The following is a 20,930-nucleotide window of genomic DNA, read 5'->3' on the forward strand; positions in this document are numbered from 1 at the left end:
TGGCTTTCCTCCACTTAAGTTTTCTTTAAACATAAATCTTACAAGCTCCTTGGAATATCTTCAACACCAGTTTTTTTCACAGATCCTGGCAATTAGTAGGTGGAGGCAGGGGGCAGTGTGACACAGGGGTTCAGAGCTTGGACCATATGCTTACTCTGGGCCTCCTCTTCCTCATCCTTCTGGGCTGCAGCTCCTCCGGAGGAATGAAGGGTTGCAACCCTGCCTCAGGTGCTCAGATTTTAAGACCTGCACCTGTGAGATGTGATCCAAGTTTTGGTATTGACCAGCAATGGCTCCTGGTGTCTAGGGGCCACTTGTGTATTGTTTTTTATATTCTACAATAGTGATGATGTTCTTACTCCTTTTGTGTCTTAATAGTCAAGTGCTCTTTGGCATTGGTGTCATTGGCTTCAATTTTTGTATGTAGGGCTTAGTTGTTTCTCTTAATATCTACATAACTTATTTAGAAAGCATTTAGGCTACAAATGGTTGTGAGAGGGATGTCCCGACTGCCCTTGAGGGGTCCCAGATTGGAAAGGGTACAGGCTGGGCTGAGGGACAACCCCCCTCCGTGCACGAATTTTGTGCACCGGGCCTCTAGTATTTGAAATAAGTGTTTGAAGGGTTTTTAAAATGGAGAGGTTGTGGGCCTATCCTTCAAACCTAATTAGCATAAAGTCTTTCTCATGAGGTTAGTCATTTGGTCACCAGAGATGTTCTGAGAACATATACCTTTTGAAGAGGATACAAATTGTGTGTTTATTCATCTCAGGAATGAAAATTCAATATATTTAATAGAATACAGCATGTTGTCCTGTACTAGACATTTCCTTTTAAATCAGTAAAATTGCCATATAATGAAGTGGGAGAGGGGGATACTAACTTGGATCTGGAAGACCTGGGTCCTTTGACTTGGTAGCTATGTCATTTGGCCTAACTTGGTTAAACTTTAATCTTTTTATCTGTAAAATTGGGATAATAAAGATGACTCTGCTTATGCTCATAGATTTATTGTGAGAAATTACTACAATTAAAACTGGCCAACCTTAATTAAATGCCTGTTATATTATGACATGGTGGTCATTAGGATACATTTTGGAGCTCTCTAACCTAGCAGAGTGAAAGTAAAGTAGCAGTGCAGCAGAAGACATTTTGTAAGTTGTCAGTTACTATCTGGTTGTAAAGTGGCTTCTCCTAAACTGGACTGCTTTCTGGTGGCTTAGCAACACATTGTACACTCTTCCACCAAAGGCAGCTCAGGCTGTTCCCTTTGTTCATTAAAATCTGCCCATTAGGTTTTAATTTTCACATCTTCCTAGACAGACCTGATTTCTCCTCTTCTCTATACCAATATTTTTTTTCATAGCAAAAGCAGAAATTTATGTTAAATTTTAGTTATATGTGAACACAATTTGGCTGCCTGAAGTCAAAATCTTTATCATTTATCTACCAGATTTCACAATGTCTACTGTTAATAAAGGCACTTGGTAAAATGATTACCTAATTCAGTGAAATATGTGAACTGTGGATCCTTAATAATGTCTTTTATTGTGTTTGATTTACAGGTTAAAACTTCAACAACAAATTGTGAATATTGAAAATGCAGAGAAAGAGAAAAATGAAAATTCTGACCTGAAACAGGTATGCTATTTAGCAAACATTTTGCTTTATTTTTTTAAGGGCTTTTAAAAATCTATGTCTTAAAGCTTATTTCATTTCAGGTTGTCCTCAAGGGCACATCAACTGGGTGGGGTATTTGTGAGGGAAGATGTTTAGTATCCTCTGCTGCTTTTATACTCTACTAAATTTGTTTAGTGGCCTTAACATTTATCTCCTTCTCTTTTAAGCAAATCAGTAATTTGCAGATCCAAGTGACCTCACTTACACAGTCAGAGAATGAATTGCTGAATTCAAACCAAATACTGAAGGAAATGGTGGAGAGGTTAAAACAGGAGTGCCGAAATTTAAGAAGCCAAGCTGAAAAAGCACAACTAGAAGTTGAAAAGTAGAGTTGTTGTTTTTTTATGTACAACTATTTCTTTTTTCCCCCTGCTATATTATATATAGTTATTTCAATGATGATTCCATGTTGAATGTGTTTTGGGAACTAGTTACAAACACCCTTTGACAATATACAGTGGTCTGAGATAATGCGCTTTCTATTCCTAGAGAATGAACTTTATAGACTTTTGAATTCTTTTAATAATAATAAAAAAAAAAGACATTTATGGAAGAAGGCCTTTTAAATTTCTCCCTGACCATACTATTCTGAAAACTCTCAAAGAAAAACGTCTTTATTCATTGAGTTAACCAATATATTTTTTACTTCAAATATCTAAATTAGTCTTCTGAATGCCACATGGGTAGTAAGTTTGATTTTACTTGGGATAATATCTTTTTAATCCTAAGAGTTAATTTCCATGTTTTGCCTACATTCTTCTGACAGGACATTGGAAGAGAAACAGATCCAGTGGCTGGAAGAAAAGCAAAAGCTTCATGAACGTATCACAGACCGAGAAGAAAAGTATAATCAAGCTAAAGAGAAACTGCAGCGAGCTGCAATTGCCCAGAAAAAGGCAAGTGATTCTTATTAGAGTGATTTCTACAGAGTAAAACATAATTAACTATTTTAGGAGAATAAAATGTACAATGAAAACTGAGATTTTATTGGCTTAGTACTTAAATATGACATTTTACTTTCAACCTTCCAGAGATAAATTGGGAAAATCCAAATGGCTCAACAGATTTATTTCTAAATTTTGTGTACAGGTCAGTTTTTCAGAGCCAACATGCATTTTTTTCACAGACTGTTTTTCAGTGATCAAGTTTCTAGACCAGCCCACACAAGTCTTATTTAACTCATTCTCCCTGTTGCAGCTTAACTAATACTTGTAATACTGCTTTTGTGGTTAAAATGCTTTTTTGTTTCCAACTCAGGAATATAGGAGCAAGTACCTCCTTGCCCTACAGGAGGAACTAGAACCCCCCCTGGCTTCTGAAACAGCCATGATAGTTCCGACAGCCACCCTCCTTTTAAGCTTCCATTTTGCCGGCCTATATTCCCCAGAACCTAATAAATTTATTTTCTTATAAATAGTCCAGGGCATCCTGGAAATAATGCAGTCAGATCATTCACCTAAGGCAGTGGTTTCAACTTTTTTTCTACTTCAACAAACCCGAGGAGTATAGCATGACCCCTTTAGTAACCATGACTCACTGTGGCAGTGATTTAGTAGTTATTTAACAAAATTGGTGCATGTATGTTGGGATTGGGGTTGATTTGACATATCTCGATTTGATAAGTTCCCTTAGTCATGGCATTTGCTTTGGGAGGTAAGAAGGTCTGAGATGAGAGCAAGGTGCTTGTAGGCATAGCCACACCAGTGTCAATATCTGAAAGGTTAGCTCTTCACATTTGCGTAAGAGAAGAGAACTATATAGTATTTACATATTTTGATTGAGAAACCCAAGGACACAGTTCCTAGTCACCTACTTATGTATTAAGTATAACTGCCAAATGCCTTCTGATAGTTATAACATGAGAAGTCTAAAAGTTATTACTTCCCTCTGTTTGTGGTTTCTGAGTATTGCTATTTTCTTCCCATAATACTAAAAGTAGTGTGATACTGAGATTAGAAAACAGCATTTACAAATGGGAATTCCAGTGTTTTATATTCAAATATAAAGACTTGTGTTGTTGTTTTTCCCTTTGTATATCACTTTTTTTTCTTTAAGGTCATGGAAGTACTGTGCATCATATGGATATTGCTGGGGTTTCAGTGCAGTTTATTATGGCTTGGGATGATCTTAGAAAGTATTTATACTTTCTTGTACTATTTGAAGCCTAGAAGCCTCTGAAGCCAGATATTAGCTGGAAATCACTAGAAATTATAAGAGCTGATTTGATCTTTCACAGATAAATTTTGTGTTGAGGTTTTAGAGAAAAGTATTTTAGAGATCAGATTCTAATTGAGGTTAGTTTGGGTTGACTTCTTTTGGAGCAAAAGTGACATCCAGTGGTGAGAGAGATTATCAACTAATTGCAGGTATACCAGAAAGAGAGGAGGAGGTGATATTTAAGAAGCCTGCAAAATAACCCTTTCATTAATATTGTGACCTTGTATGAATTATTTTTCTACTGTAATGCCTGTCAAGTAATGGGTGTGAACATAATAAATATCCATTTCACTTTTCAAAATGTATGGATTATGGTTTGAAGTCATAGAAATTGTTAAGCTCAACTGAGTGAATAATTATGACCCAGAATTGTTCCATCACGTGGGACACTGCCCTAAAGACTGACAACTTTTAAGTAGATACAATTTTAGGGCTGGGAGGACTTTAGCACTCAGAGATAATAGTTTTTACAGATTAGGAAACTGAAGTGGTAGGTAGCCAAAATCACTTGACTGTTAGAATCATGGCCATGACTAAAACCTACATCTTTCTATTCACAAGCCTGTGCTCTTTTTGTACTGTTACTCTTTTAATTTCCCACTTTCTTTTATTCCAAATGCTTTGATTTTTCTCTTATTGGTAGCCATAATACACATAAGTATTATTTTCTGGTCAGAATAATCACTAGAAAAATAATTTAACTCAAACCCTATACTGCTTCTATATGAAAATTTTGGCTATAAGATTAAATAAATATAATTCATAAAAGTGCAACAGACTTTGTGGATGTTTTAACTGACACAAATTGTAAGTTTCTTATGCATTAAGACTAAAACAAGTCACAAAATATTAACTCCAGGGCAGAAATCATAATCCTTTAGAGTTACTTTTCTGTAAGAGGTTCTTAAAGCTGGGGAATAGCAGCTTTATTCTCCCCCAGGCTGGTTAAGATGGCTCACTGTTTTTGTGATTCCAACCTCCTAAGTACAAGATTGTGTCATTTCTGATAAGTGTTTCTGGTAGAGTCTTTGGGTAATAATATTTGCTGTAATTTGCTTGGAAAAGCTTGACCAACAACCTGAATTGGGAGGCTCTTCTATATCGCTTCTCCACACATTCTTTTGTGTGTGTGTGTGTGTCAGTTTATTTTTTTTAAAATTTAATAAATCTTTATTGTTCAGATTATTACAATTGTTCCTCTTGTTCCCCCCCATAGCTCCCCTCCTCCAGGTTCCTACCTCACTCTCTGTCCTTACCCCCTCCCCCACTGTCCTCATCCATAGGTGTACGCTATTTATTCAGTCTCTTCCCGAACCCCCCACTCCCCTTTTCCCCTGAGAATTGTCAGTCCACTCCCTTTCTATGCCCTGATTCTATTATATTCACCAGTTAATACTGTTCATCAGATTTTTTTATTCTCTTGGGTTTTAGATTCACTTGTTGATAGTTACGTATTTGTTGTTCATAATTTTTATCTTTTTCTTTTTCTTCTTCTTCCTCTTCTTAAAGAACTAGAGGCCCGGTGCACGAAATTCGTGCACGGAGGGGGGTTGTCCCTCAGCCCAGCCTGTACCCTCTCCAATCTGGGACCCCTCAAGGGATGTCCGACTGCCTGGGATCGGGCCTAAACGGGCAGTCGGACATCCCTCTCACAATCCAGGACTGCTGGCTCCCAACTGCTTGCCTGCCTGCCTTCCTGATTGCCCCTAACCGCTTCTGCCTGCCAGCCTGATCACCCCCTAACCACTCTGCTGCCATCCTGTTTGCCCCCAACTTCCCTCCTCTGCCGGCCTGGTCACCCCTAACTGCCCTCTCCTGCAGGGTTGATCACCTCCAACTGCCCTCCCTTGCAGGCTGGGTGCCTCCCAACTTCCCTCTCCTGCTGGCCATCTTGTGGTGGCCATCTTGTGTCCACATGGGGGCAGGATCTTTGACCACATGGGGGCAGCTATATTGTGTGTTGCAGTGGTGATCAATCTGCATAGTACTCTTTTATTAGATAGGATAGAGGCCTGGTACAGGGGTGGGGGCCAGCTGGTTTGCCCTGAAGGGTGTCCGCTGAAAAGCCCAGAGTTTGCATTTGGTTTATAGCCTGGTGGTGCGGACCCTGATGCAAAACAACTGTCGGCTTCAAGTGCCCATGCGGTGGGGGTGGGGTTGGGGAGCTATATTACCTGGAATCTGTTGTTCAGCTTTGAGGATAACAGGGAGGCCTGGGCTTTGCACCATGATACTGCATAAAATCCAAGGAACTCTCAGTGGCTTCATTTCCAATACTTTAACACACGGTAAAATAAATCCACTCTTTTTCTTCTCTAAATCTAAACAATCTTTTGTCATTAAAGTGAAGACGTAGAAAGAATGTGTTTACACTGGCCAGGCTCCATTAGATTTTCACTAAAAACATGTTGTGTCCATTTTCAGAATGCATATCCCAAGGGCATTCCAAAAAAATGAGAGTTCAAGGTTCTGTTCAAGGTTGACCCTCTTGGTAAGGAATGTGAGTAAGGGGCATAATACAGGCATTTCTCTCCAAGAGCTCACAGTCTCAGTTGGAGGGAATAAGACATACAGTGTTAAAAAGTTCAGTATTTCAAGAGTTAAAAACAGTACAAGACAAATACAGGAGGTCATATAGTATTAGGCAAGTTTCAAATGAATGGAGGTTCAATACTTCAAATGGCCGTGGCGATAAATGTCCAACTCGGTAAATGTGCATCTTACCCAAAGAACTTAATTTGGCCCTTTGGCAAACCTTTGAAAACTCAGAGGTTGAATCTTAGTAATTGTTCTCTTTTATCATAAATTGCTTTGATTTTAAAGGCCTCCTTGGGCCTTTTCCAAACTCCTAAACCTTTACCCCATCCCCACCCCCTCCCCAAGTTTTTAGTATATGAAAGCTGATTAAGCTAAGGTTGTTGGTCAAGAAGTAATGTCATCAGGACCTTTGAGGTAGAATTTTTGGTCAAACTCCCCCCACTTTCTTTTTATACCCTGTTTATTTCTACAAATTAAGGTGGTAATTGTCCACTCTGTTTTGTAAATTCAGTTACTGGAGGAACACAAATTTTTTTAATGTTTCACCTAAACAAGCCGAGTAGATTCCAGAGCCCACCTGTCAGCAAAGTGCTCATTTAACCTCTTAGGTTGGCTTTTATGTCTGTCTCAGCAATGAAGACAGGAAACACAAATACAGTATACACCTCCAGACAAATACAGTGTGGGGCAAAAGTAGACTTACAGTTGCTTATATGGAAAGTAATACAGTAATATATATATATGGCTAAAATGCAAAGTGTCCCCTCAGGAGTCCGACTGGGAGGTTAGATTGCTCACTGTGACATGTGCTGACCACCCGGGGGTGGCACGGAACGAAGGAAGGCCCCACCTGGCAGCCAGAAGGCCCTGATCAGCCCTGATCGCTGGCCAGGCATGGGGACCCTACCTGAGCACGAATTTTGTGCACCAGGCCTCTATTAATAAATAATAATACAAGAACAAACTGTTTCACATACAACTGTAAACGTCCTTTTGCCCCACCCTGTATATCTGACAAAGGATTCATATTCTGAATATATAAAGAACTCCAACAAATCCAATAAACAGATTATGCAAAAAAATTTTTTAAACAGGCAAAAGACTGAGAGAGGCACTTCACAAAAAAGTGGTATCCAGGTGGCCAATATGCATAATCACCCTGATTAGATGTCAGGAAAATGCAACCAAAACTACATTGACAAACTCTTGTACTCCACCAAAAGAGCTAAAATTTAAAAGACTGACCACATCAAGTGTTGACAAGGATGGAGAGCAGTGCGAACTCTCATGTATTGCTGGTGGGCATGTAATTAGTAGAACCATTTAAGAAAACTGGCAGTATTTACTAAAGCTCAAACATGTATACTCTATGACTCACTCCTGGGTATATTCTCAAGAGAAATTAGTACATATGTCCACCAAAAACATGTTCAGAAAAACTTTATTCATAGCAGTCTCAAAATGGGAACATTCAAATTTTCATCAGAAGGAGAATGTATACGTGGTATCTTTGTGAAATGGATGACAACATAACAATGGAAAAGGACTGTGACATGTAATACATTGCGTATTCATATAAAGTGCTGAACAACAGTAAAACCCATATACAAAAGAGCACATACTGTGTGATTCCTTTCTTTGACCTGGGCAGGTGAATGGATAGACATGGTGGTTCAGGACAAAAGAGTGGTTCCTCGGCCAGTGTAGAGGGAGGAGGCACAGGCTAGTATTGTGGGTGCTGGAGGATGGGAGGCAATGGGAAACATGAGGCAGAATACCCGTAGCAGTCAGTTCCCAGCTGGACATAGCCAAGGTGACCCTTAACAGTGGACTGGGTAGATATAATAAACTAAGTAATATTCATTAGTAGAATACAGGATGCAGCAATGAATGAACTGTACCTATAAGCAATAGCATGAATAATTTTCACAATATTGAGTGAAAGAAAAAAGCCATTTGTAAGAGAATGTACACTATGATTCCATTCATGTGAGGTTCAAAAATAGGCAAAACCTTAACTACAGCTTTGGCAGTGAATTAGTGAGTTACCTTTTCAGAGGACAGAGTGGATAGAGATTGACAGGAGGAAGGGAGGGGCACTGCTGGTTTACCGGTGTTGACTTGTGAGGTAATAACACCAGCATTTGCTTTGCGGTTTGACATTTTGCCTTACAATTTATGTTCTATGCATTTTTCTGGAAGCCTGTTATACTGGGGGGGAAAAAGGTAAGAAAACAAATACCTAAATGGTCTGTAACTACTAAAGAGTATGGAACATTTATAAGTGTTTTCCTGAAAAAAACACACCACAAAACCCACCAAAAACCTGTTTTATAAAACTGAAAAAATTGTACTTGTTTTCATATACTACTTTTGCATTATATATGGATTTTTTTCATATTATTAGAAAAATTTCTCTTTGTAAAGTTTTTTATTTTTTAGTATTGAGAAAGACATGTTTTTATACCGAAATGCACTCATAATCTATGTTAGCTTTCTGATCCTTAATTTATCGTTTTGGTAGTGTTTTATGAATTGCAAACATTCTTTTAACTTTAAATTTTGGTTAGTTTTTTTAAAAATACATGATATCTTTTGTAAAAACCAAGAGCTTATCAGATACCAGGCAAATTTGTTAGTAAAATTTGACTCCTTCATTTTTAGATTTTTTTTTATTTGCAGCAATTTAATTATTGATACCAGTTTTCTTGTTTGGCATTCATAATAGTTCTATTTGTCACACTGAGAATATGAGATAAATCTGTGGTTTATTATCTTTGCAATTTTCAGTAAGACTCATGTCTACTAATCTTGGTTCCTAGTAGTGACTAAAAATACTCATCTCTAAATAAAATTGTTTTGGGGAGTAAAATATTCACTATTACATAGTTTTGTTCAAATAGAAAAGGAACCATGTATTTACACACTTACTCATCTTGTTTCTTTATAGAGAAAATCTCTTCATGAAAACAAATTGAAGAGACTACACGAGAAAGTAGAAGTCTTGGAGGCAAAGAGAGAAGAATTGGAAACAGAAAATCAGGTGTTAAATAGGTAATATGTTTGTATGTATGGATATTTACCCCATGTGGTTATTTTGATATTATACAACTTGGTTTCTGGCATAACGCACTTTGTTTTCTTTTAAAATATACATTTAAAAGAATTCTAAAACTATTCATTATACTCCTAATTTATTATAAACACACCCCCTCCCGGACCAAATGTTCCTTCAAACCTAAAGGTATCTAACACAGGCCAGGGTTAGTGTTAGGGTTGGGACTGGTAGGAAAGGCCAGTCACTGGCTTTGGCAGCCAGGGTGGTGTGAGTTCTTGCTGTTGTGACAAGACAATGGTAGTGATTGCACAGTATGAAATTGTGGCCACAATTTAAATCAAAGATCAGTTTTTGATTGGTGTGATAAACTATTATTGGGCTATAACTTGTGTTTGTCATTTACATCGAAGCACAGCTAGTCATTTATTTGCACATTAACATTTTTGAGCAGAGAAGATTTACCATATTAAGTGATAGAGGCATTGAATGACTCATTTGATTCAAGTTAATAAAAAAAACCCCTGCAACTTCAGCTAATTAATGGTAGCCTTCAGATTTCAGACAGTATCAGACTTTTCTATAATGGAAATTGCCTATAATATCAAGCAGTGATGTTTTATAATGTGTCCTGGTCTTCCTGGGTATAATTACCAAAATGTGAACAGTTGTTTTTTTATAACAACTAAGAGGTGTCTAGACTAGAATGAATGCCAACTTTATAATACTCTGTTCCAAAGTAAGATGCCACCAAATTTATTCTAAAATAAAATTCAACTTTTTGTTGGAGGATGGGAGGCAAAGTACATATGTCCACCAAAAACATGTTCAGAAAAACTTCATAACCATTAACTTGGACATTGGATCAATTCAGGATTGGGCAGCTGTGGCACAGGTTATCTAGAACTTAGAGTAGTTTTGAAACTCTATTTGATTACTGATGTGACTGATGGTCAGAAAACTCATGTCTAGAAAGATTGGCAGAGGCCTGAAAAGTTATTTTTTATCCATGTCATTTTCCCCTAAAGTTGGGACTTCACTTATGTCACTATGTTTTTAAGAATTAGGTTGAACAATATGAAATTCCCTATATTTGACCATAGTTCACCTCAAAAATGGCAATTTCATAAGATTCAAGCGAGTGTTTTTTGTATTTCTGTTTGATTCCTTCTGGAAAATAAGGCATCCTTTGGGTTTAAGTTGTTTCCTTTTAGTTTCAGGATTCATGGACTTGGGTAGTGGAGTAGAAATGAAAATAAAAGTATCAAGAGATTTTTAATTAATTGGCAAATAAAACTTTAAAATGAGTTGATAGCCTGCAATGCTGTCGTAATAATAATACGTCCTTTCATATTTCTGTTTATCTTTCTTGACAGACATAATTTTATATACTGGATGTCCCAAAAATATGTATACACACTTTGAATGATTATGAAGTAAGTGTTTAACATACAGTTCATTTTCAAAACTTAAAAGAATCTACAGAAATGAAAATTTGTTTTGTCAATGCCTGTTTTCAAACTGATGACTGTTCTGGTCCAGGCACTGCTGATAACGTGAAACAATGGAATTGGCAAACACCAAGATCATTTCATTCGGTATTTGTGCACCCTCAATTTTATTGACTGTTTCCGGTTTTGTACCGTAAGCTTTATCTTTTATGTATCCCCATTAAAAAAAAAGTCTAGTGGCACTTTAGGGATAAATTTTCTTTGTTCAAAGCTTAGTCTAGCTTTACCCATTATTACAAATCAGTTAAACCTTGGAGTGAAAATTTAAAAGAGTTATCAGCATTCAAGTGTGTATACATTTTTTGGGGACACCCTATATATTAAATACAGATAAACCTTATAATTTAGAAATCCTTCTCTTCCTATTTAAACTTCTGTATTAAAGAATACTTTTTTTTTTCTCTTTAAGACAAAATGTTCCGTTTGAAGAATATACAAGGCTTCAAAAAAGACTAAAGGATATACAGAGAAGACATAATGAATTTCGAAGTTTAATTTTGGTTCCTAACATACCTCCAACAGCATCCATCAATCCTATTAGCTTGCAGTCATCAACCATGGTTCCAGGCATGGAGCTAGCCTTTCCTCCTCATATGCAGGTATGAGCATTTATTTTAGGGAAAAGGTTAGGCAAATGTTTCTGTACATTTTTACCTGTTTATATACAGAGTAAAAAATTCAAGTCTTTCTTTAACAGAAATTTCCTGAGAAGCAAAGTGGATATTAATCTATTTTATCCTCTAGTGATGGTGCTAAGAGTAAAATCTATTAAGAAAATTATTTATTTATTTATATATTTTTAAAATTCTCACCCGAGGATATTTTTCCATTGATTTTTAGAGAGAGTGGAAGAGAGAGGGAAAGATAGAGAAATACTGATGTGAGAAAAACACATCGATTGTTTGCTTCCTGTAGCACTCTGACCAGGATTGGGCTGGGGAGGAGCCTGCAACCGAGGTACATGGAGGTACATGTCCTTGATCAGAATCGAACCCAGAGCCCTTCAGTCCACACGCTGACCGACACTCTGTCTACTGAGCCAAACCTAGTAGGGCCTCTTAAGCAATTTAAAAGAAGGACCTGCCCTGGCTGGGTGGCTCAGTTGGTTGGAGCATTATCCTGTACACCAAAAAGTTGTGGATTCAATTCCTGTTAGGGAACATACCTAGGTTGCAAGTTCAATCCCGGTCAGGTGCGTGAAGGAGGCAACTGATCAATGTTACTCTCTCACATCGATGTTTCGTTATCTCTCTGTCTCTACTCTCCCTTCCCCCCCCTCCCTCCCTGTCTTCCTCTCTCTTGAAAATCAATTAATATATCCTTGGGTGAGGATTAAAAAAAAAAAAAGGAAGTTGATTGATGAGTGTTTGAGTAATCTAGAGTTTGTAGCTTACTCTTATAACACTACTACCAAGCATTTACTAATGTACTGCACTATGCATTTTCCATACAATATTTTATGTAATCCTAATGAAAAATGCTTTGAGGAAAGGTATTATTATTTCCAATTTACAGATGAGAAAACTGAGTCAGAGAGGTGAAATGACTTTCCTAAGATCATAGCTAATAACTGATAGAGTTGAGTTTCATCATATAGCTAATTCCACTGTATTAGGTCCTCGAGATACTGAAGGTATCAAATTATTTGGATGATTTTTAGAAGATGAATAATAAGTAATTACATTTTATAATGCTATAAGATTTTAGTTACAGAATTGAATCTCAGACCAAGAGCTTTGTTTATAATAGAGGCCTGGTGCACGAATTCGTGCACAGGTGGGGTCCAGCCAGCCCGCCCTAATTGGGCCCCATTGGCCTGGGCCGGCAGCGGGGAGGGGATGTGGGAGGTTAGTGGTCCAGCCTGCCCCCGGTGAAACTTCTGGTTGAGGGGACAATTTGCATATTAGCCTTTTATTATATAGGATTGCTATTAAACTCCAGTCTTATTAGAAAGTTGTCATATAAGTACATCTAGACCCTGCAGGAGTATTTTCTAGTTTACTCCCTGGTGAATTTTATACCTAGAGAATGACAGATTTGGGGTTTTGCTTTACGGCTACAGCTTGAGGCAGGAGAGACACACAACTAGTCAGTAGTCTGGCCCATGCTGCTGTGTTCTTAGACGGCTAAAATGGCCGTCCTTGCTCTGTCAGATGTGCAGGCCTGAATAAAAGAGGACTGAGGCTGCTGCCCAAGTTAGTTTTCCACCAGTTTTTCTGAGCCTTTTCTTTATTTTTTCTTTTTTCTGTGCTTTTAAGGAGGAACAACATCAAAGGGAACTCTCTCTACTTCGTAAAAGACTAGAAGAACTAGAAACAACACAAAGAAAACAACTAGAGGAACTTGGATCACCTGGGGAATGATGTTTTTGGAGAAAAGGGATGAAATCAGTGACCCAATAAAGCTTGAAGTTTTAACATATGTGGCATTTAGATACTTTATTACTGTTTGCCAAAACCCTTGAATTTGCCTCAAGAAAAGGTACCAGCTACATGCTGTAGTGCATGCAGGTCGGGATTTTAGGGTTATGCTAATGACAAGTGAAGCATTAAACAGCTTCAGAGATATTTAGAGTATATATCGGAAACCTTTTGAGAATGGTATAAATAAATGGAGCTAATTTAATTGGAAAATCAAATTTTAAAATTATTTTATTAATTTTACGTTGTTGGATTTGGGGGCGTGTTGCCTAAAATATGCCCATGTTGTATTTCTGCTTCCTCACCTCTGAGATGTTTGACAGTAGCAGGGTCAGTAAACATTTCCTGGTTTACTATATACGAGTTACAAACCTCTAGTTCTTGAAAAAAGATGACAGTTTTAAAGTCAGCATAAAAAATACAACTTAAAGATATCTAAATATAAAACACTACCTTTTCTAAAATCTGTATGCACATAATTTATTAAAGAGCTTAATAAATATTTTTCTATCTAGCTGTATTGTCTTTTGTTGGATTTTTTTTCAACCATACAGTGTGTATTTAGCAATATAGATCATATTGATTTTGACGTTTGAGATAGAATAGAAAATAATAAAGTTCAAATAATTAAATACTGTGGCTTTATAAAACAGGGCCATTCATTGTAAAACTTGACCCCAGTGGGGTCCCTTTAAAGGTATCATTGTTATTTAACTTTGCCTCCCACTGTGTTGGATCTAACCAATTTACTATAAGTGTTTTATTTCTGTGCATCCCTAAGTATGCCATCATTTGCTTTTTAATGTAACATCATCCTTTAAAGGAATTAACTTCACATCAACAAGGCAAAGCTCAAGTCTGCCAAACCAAGTGAAATGTCCATTACCCAGAAGGCTTCACGATCAAGAGTCTTAAGTTGATAGTGGAGGCCAGCAACGTAATTGAGCAGCCCTTAGCATCATGTAGAAGAAATGAGATTTACTTACATATTCACATAGAGTATATGGTGACTTCTTGTTCCTGAAAAGTAAATGATTTCCCTGGATCCACTTTGTATAATAATTTAAAAAATCTATTATAACTAGAAAACTTGAAGGAAAAAAGACAAGAACAGTCCATATTTACATCAAAATGTTTATTTTTGGATATAGACATTTAAAACATTCATCTCCAAGAACAGCTTCAATCAGGTATACAATAAGAAATAGACTCTAAATCCCTATTACGGAAAAGGTAACAATTTTTAAGTGCTGCTGTAGACACTAGTGTTAGGAAAAAAAAGTTTATAAATGGTTTTGCACCAAAAAAATAGTCAAAGAAACTTGAAAATATAAATTGTTTGTAGTTTGTTTCTCTGTTGCTGTTTAATGTAGACCCAGTGACTGATTGTCTCCAGCACACAATTAATTTGGCCATTTACTGCATTTGGCTAATGGGACCCAAAAATGTGATCTAGATAGTGCTTTTCACTGGGGATTGACAAACACGCTACATATATTAGTGAATCTTCACGCCACCTCAGTGAGGTAGGATAGAAATATTATACAGAAATTGAGGCACAAAGAGGTAAGTGACTTGCCCAAAGTTCCCAGCAGCACAGTTCCTGGAAGCGGAGGTAAGTCTCCACACAGGACTCGCACCACAGAGCTGGACAGGGACACCCTCATGGAGCTTTCACCAAGGAGCTTTCACCAAGTAGTCAGAGAAAGCGGTAGCTGTTCCTTTGAGTTTCCTTAGCATTTCTGTACCCTAAAGCAGGGGAAGTCTTTTGGGCAACTCTCCTACCGTTGGCTCTCAACTCTCCTGCTACTATTCTCTTATGGACGCTTTCACATCAACACGGTAGCAGCCTTAGATGGGGGCCAGACCTCTCACCTTAATACTTGTAAGTAACCTATTTGGTAGTTTTTTGAGGTGTGTCCACTGAACAGACAATGGTCAAAAGCGATGGGATTGGGAAGGTACCTGTCAGGGCAATAACTGCTTATTTTCTCTGACCAGCTTGTTGAGGTGTCACCTTTACCAGATATTGAGGAGCAAAATAAATTGCATTTATCTAAGATAAATTCACAGTTAATCCTGATATCCCATACCGTGTTGGCAAATGATTTTAAGGAATGTGTGATCAATGTTGTATTTGCTACATGAAAAAATTTCTTTCCTCAGTCTGGGAAGTGGTGCACCAAGGTTAGAAGGTGCCCCAAGGAAAGTCCGAGAGTTGCCAATTATACTTTACTTCTGACTTACTAGAAGGAAAACACAGTGGTATTAAAATTGGTCATAAGCAGCAAAAATTCAGGAATAAAAATCAGTAATAAAAAAACTACAGTGTAAACTGGATAGGAATTCTTTAAAAGGAAAGGCATGAATAAAATGAGTATTTTTAATTCTTTCTCTTGTGAGGAATACTTTCAAAAAGTACATAGTAAGACTAAGATACCAAGTTTTATACTAATATTTTTCAGGCCTTGGACCTCAAATATATATATATATATTCATATATAATACTCCAGTGTGAACAGCAATTTCATGAAATGTAAAATGTATCTTTTCTTTTTTTTGAATCACACAAGTATTTATAACCACAGGATTCACTAGAACTCTAAAGCAAGGAGACACTAGTATAGAACTGTAGGATTAGGGGCGTGAGTTACTCTTCCACAGAACTGATCGGAGTTAACTAATGATTTTTCTTAAACATCCAACATGTCCACCATCAAATACATTTAGTTTGCAAAAAATAAAATAAAGTGTCTGGGTAAAACGCTGTTGCATTTACATGAAGCCTACTGCTCCTTGCTTTAGAGTCCCTTAGTGAAATGGAGGCGAGGTGGATGGAGTGACCACTGAAAAACACAGCCCTTTCAACAATGTTGCAACACTGTTAGTTTTTGGTTTAAAAACACACACGCACACACGCACTCACAAATGCTAAGTGTACACACTACCAAATTCTGCAGCCCGCTTTCCAAGAACTGCCGGGGAAAGTTTCAATGCTGCAAACCTTCCCGGTTGCCCTAACACCTCCACCTTTGTTTCCAATGTACTCGTTTCACATTTTGTTTAGATCACCGGCAGCGTCCCTTTTCTGCGGAGGTGCCGTGTCGTCACAAGTGGTACCTAACTAGTTTTCAAACGAAACCACTTACATCATTGTGCTTAAGTGGAGACTGTAGTTACAATACTGACACCTGCTTACTGGCCCCGTATTCTCTGTAAACAAGGAGGCTGTTGGCAACAACCACTTCAGCTCTATTTACAGAAGGGTTCCCTGTACACGCACAGGCACCACAGTTGTTATGCTTCCTAAAAGCTGTGCATGTGCCTTGGTCTCTTAAAGACGGTGCTCAGAGCGGAACCTTTGTGCAAACTTAAAAAAATGAACGACACAGAGTAGCCCAAGCAGCCATTTTGCTCCCAAGTCGTCTGAAGAACTTTGCCAGATTAAGCCAGTGCTCACATCCACTTGCATTTCTTCTTTTCATCAAATAAGACTTTTACATGCAAGAGTTGTTTCTGAGCTTCTTCCAGCCCTCGTTCTCTTTCTAGTTTATTTAGAATCTGTTGACAATTAGAACAGTTATTTTAGATATTGTGGTTTTATCATTACAATTCTGGTTTTTCTTTTTGCATTCCTGATGCTGAGTGGTAAAATCTGTATGAAGCAGATGCCGACATTGTCTTCGATCATTTACATACTCACTTTGCAAGTTGTTTTGCTAAGTCATTATCACAGGATCACCAATACTTGGGCTTAAAATAGAAACTGGAAAGAAATACCAACTGTTTGCTTACAAATATGGGGCCAGACCTCCAAGGCCCTGTTTTATGCATTATGTCACAGCCATTCCAAGCACAGCAAGCATTTCTGGGCAGCCAACATGCAGGCAAGTATTTCTTCTTAAATGCAGCAGGCAGGGGCATCCTGGTTAGAGATGACTATTTCCCTTCCCTCCCCTCCCATCCTGGGCAATCTAGTCCCTCTCCCATTCTCTCCCCTCCCGGCCCTCCCCAGTGCTTCCCTTCTAACCCCTGGCCCCTGGAAAGAGGGATGCTTATCATGTTTAAGGAACTCATTGCCTCTACCCTACCTTAGCTCTTCACTTCATCTTCAAGTAGCAAATGGACTTGGTGAGCTATTCTCACCATTGACATGGATAGCCTGTCCCAGCATGACTGAGTGGGGGGAATCAGGGAAGGGGCAATTAACATATATTTGGAAACAACATATCTGATGACTGTGTGAATTCCCAAAAAAAAAAAAAAAATTCAGATTAAGGAGAATTAATCAAGGATAATGGTTTATTGAAATAGTTACTTAAGTTAGAAAATGTCATACTTTCATTTAACCATTGAATACAGAATTTAGCGATTTGACAAGCTTAGCTTTCATTTTAGCAGTTTATAATCAAGCATAAGCTGGCCCCATTTAATAGGACCACTACTTACTCATCAGAGTTAACGTTAACTTGAGTCAATGTGGCTGTAGGCCCCATGAGCCCATGTAAGTTCAGGCTGGTCTGAAGGTGGGCCATAAAACTACAGGGCAGCAGCCATGTGCAGGGTCTGGCGAGGAGCCAGGATCCCCCATCAGAGAGGCCCCCTGGCCTCCCTTTTCTGCCATTTGGGATGCCAGAGCTGTTCTGAGACCTATCGAAGGCTTCAGAACCAAATCCTGGGGACTGATTCAGACCAATATTTTAAAATGTCATTTAAAATCTTACCTCATCAAAATATTTTACGATGTATTTATAGATTTCTGTCAAGGCCACTTCTTCATTAAATTCATTTTCATGTTTCTTAAAGAAAGAAAGGCTTGTTGAGAGATTCAACTTTAAAAAAAAAAAGTAACCAAATATTTTAATTCTACTTTCCAACAATACCTTAGATTCCTGAGTTAAGAATTCTTCCATTTCTGAAGGTGACAATGGAGGCAAATCCCTGATTGCTTTGTAGTAAGATTTTACTTCCTCTTTGTAGGTTGGGATATCCTTGGCATAGAGAAGTTTATTAGTTGGTGCTTCCTAAAAAGAAAAAAAAGACAAAGTAAAAAACAATGATCACCCCAAGAGTGAAAACCATGGGAAATTAATCACAATAATGCGGCCGACCCTCCACCACTGTTACCGCCTGGTTCACGTGTCCCTGCAACAGGCCCTTCTGTGTGTTGCTGAATGACTGACTGCTATCCAGATAGCTCTGGTGAGTCACTATTATTTTCAGGAAGATTAAATGCTAATATATTCTGCCTTCCTCTCATAAAGGAACTAAAATTATTATTTTTGCATGATTTGAGTTACTGTAACAATGGAACTTATTTCAATCATACTTCATTACTAATGGCTGTAAAAAGCCTGAATTAAAACATTTGCTCTCCTCCTCACCCACCAGGGAATTTTGGCATTTATAAAAGATCTGATTGTAGGTCTGATTGAGCCCTTTATATAACCGTGAAAGTGGTAAGTAGCTGGCAGTGGTGGATTTTTTCTGCTTGTCCTGTTTATTTTAATAGATCTTCCAGTGTCCTCAGGGAAGCAAGCGGTCATTAGTATTGGTGGATCTGATGTCTGATTTTGCAAAAGTTCCTTGGCAATTTGAGTGTTTTTATGTAATTATAACTGATAATGTTAAAAAATAAGCGATTTTACTTTAAAAGTCATTATTTTTTTTACAAAATTTTAAAAAATTCTACTCAGGGAAGATAGATGAGTTACTAACAGGGCCAATGCCCCAGCACATTTTAAAATGTATCAATGGCTTGAATCACTCTGAAGGATGCCTACACTGAGATGTGTTTCACTTGTAAAGTTTAGGTAGAATCCACAATCATGCAATTATTCACTAAAGATTTAGCTAGGCAGGCACTCTGGGCAGGCAGTGAGTGTACAAAGGTGAGGAAGACTGGAACCTGCTCTTTAGAAGCTTACAGTCTAGTCGGGGAGACAAAATGACACATGCTTACTATGCCAGTAACCAGTAGCAGGTGGACAGTCAAGAAAAGGACTGCAGAATTGGGCAAATCAGGGATCATAATAACTTTGTGTGATGTTAGGCAAGACGTGTCACCTCTCAAAACATCAATTTCCTCATCTATAAAATGAGGGTAATATCAACTACCTTATGTGGGTCTTATGATGGAGGATTCATTGAAATATACCAAGAACATAGTAAGTAATAGATAAGCCAAACTATTTTTTAGTTTAAATAAACAAGCACTTAAGAGTCTTTCAGTGTGTTTTATGCTAAAAAGAACTTTATTGATCAAGTGAAGCAAGTGTGGGAACTACATCAGGACAAAGTTTACAAAGTAGGTATATTCAGACTGATCTGAGTCTCCTATAGTTTCTGGTACACGTTAAGAAATCATGTTGAATGAAAGAAATGACTGTGAGTGAATGAATAAGTAGGATTTTACTTAGACAGGAAAGAGATGAGCAAAAGGATGTGAAAACAAGTTCATGGTAAACTTGGGAAAAGTAAAAGCTGTAGCATAGACGGTATATGGAATGTACAAGAAAACGATGAGGCTAGAAAGAGACTTGAAGCCCAATCAGGAGGGGCCGTGGTAGATAATGGAAGGTATTTACAAATGTCTTTACATAAGAGGCTGACACGATGAGATTTGTGTTTTGGAAAAATAACCTGAGAAGGAAAAGCGGGGGAGATGAGATGGCAGCAGGGCAAGTACCACAGTGGAGAGGGTTGAAGGGATGGGGCAGAGGGATGAGAAGAAAGGGGTAGACACTGTAGAGTGAGTAGAAGCCATGAGGGGATAGGGTGGGGAGAAGGAACCTCTTCCTGAGGGAGAAAGAAGGAGTTGAAGATAATGGCGAGGATTCTACCTTGAGAGACCAGGCAGCGTTGGGAAGACAAAAGTAAACACAGGTCTGTTTCGCAAAAATAGGGTGACGGTGAGTTTAGACTTAGGCTAGGATCGGAAGCACCTGTGAAGCATCGATCCCAGCGCTCTTAAGGCCCTTCTCCCCGAGAGCCACTGCTCAGCTCTAAAGATTTCCTCAAATCCATTAGGTATAGGAACCGCTCAGTTTAATATTCTGGGTGCTTGAATAGGACCAATACATCGCTTTCAAAGTTTGCTCTGTATTTTTATCTTTCTTTGCTTTCTTAGGGCTTTTTCTCAGCAAAGAAAACCATAGTAAAAACAATATTGATGTTTTGACAATAAACAGACAAACTGATGATGTTAGAAATCTTGGGTAAGGTTTTCTTCCCCAAACACAGTTTGTTATATTCAAGTAGACTCTTTTTAGGTATATTCAGATGGAATTAATACGGGCCAATTTCAGTAGTTTTATAGTTTATTAGTGTCTGCAGAATGTTTTATACTTTGTGGTAAAGAGTTCTGCAGTAGGGTTGGGATAATAATCAATTATTTTGATTTCCACTTAGAAAAACTAGATTAAGATAGGAATAAATGAGATAGATTTTAAAGAAATTTTCAGTGACACTGTTGACTATTTCTTTTTAGCTGGTGTAATTTAGACCAAT

The 20,930-nt window shown here is 37.9% G+C and overlaps 2 protein-coding genes across 3 annotated transcripts in view; one reads left to right on the top strand and one right to left on the bottom strand.

Moving 5' to 3' along the window:
• CEP83 (centrosomal protein 83) overlaps positions 1-13,422 on the top strand; it is a 113,898-nt gene extending 100,476 nt beyond the window's left edge. For both annotated transcript variants that reach the window (XM_008143758.3, XM_054718796.1), the window contains exons 11-16: positions 1,566-1,641; positions 1,848-2,005; positions 2,447-2,576; positions 9,386-9,489; positions 11,411-11,600; positions 13,260-13,422. In XM_008143758.3, the coding sequence (XP_008141980.2) occupies positions 1,566-1,641; positions 1,848-2,005; positions 2,447-2,576; positions 9,386-9,489; positions 11,411-11,600; positions 13,260-13,364 (763 nt within the window). In that variant the 3' untranslated portion in view covers positions 13,365-13,422. The remainder of the gene's footprint in view (positions 1-1,565; positions 1,642-1,847; positions 2,006-2,446; positions 2,577-9,385; positions 9,490-11,410; positions 11,601-13,259) is intronic.
• A 3,268-nt stretch (positions 13,423-16,690) lies between these two features.
• Positions 16,691-20,930, bottom strand: part of PLXNC1 (plexin C1) — a 165,281-nt gene continuing 161,041 nt past the window's right edge. Inside the window, exons 29-31 of the mRNA XM_008143843.3 lie at positions 18,305-18,445; positions 18,146-18,220; positions 16,691-16,982 (exon numbers count right to left, since the gene is read on the bottom strand). Of these exons, the coding sequence (XP_008142065.2) occupies positions 16,878-16,982; positions 18,146-18,220; positions 18,305-18,445 (321 nt within the window). The 3' untranslated portion in view covers positions 16,691-16,877. The remainder of the gene's footprint in view (positions 16,983-18,145; positions 18,221-18,304; positions 18,446-20,930) is intronic.

Source organism: Eptesicus fuscus, chromosome 7 (genome assembly GCF_027574615.1).
Source record: "Eptesicus fuscus isolate TK198812 chromosome 7, DD_ASM_mEF_20220401, whole genome shotgun sequence".
NCBI classification, from domain to species: domain Eukaryota; kingdom Metazoa; phylum Chordata; class Mammalia; order Chiroptera; family Vespertilionidae; genus Eptesicus; species Eptesicus fuscus.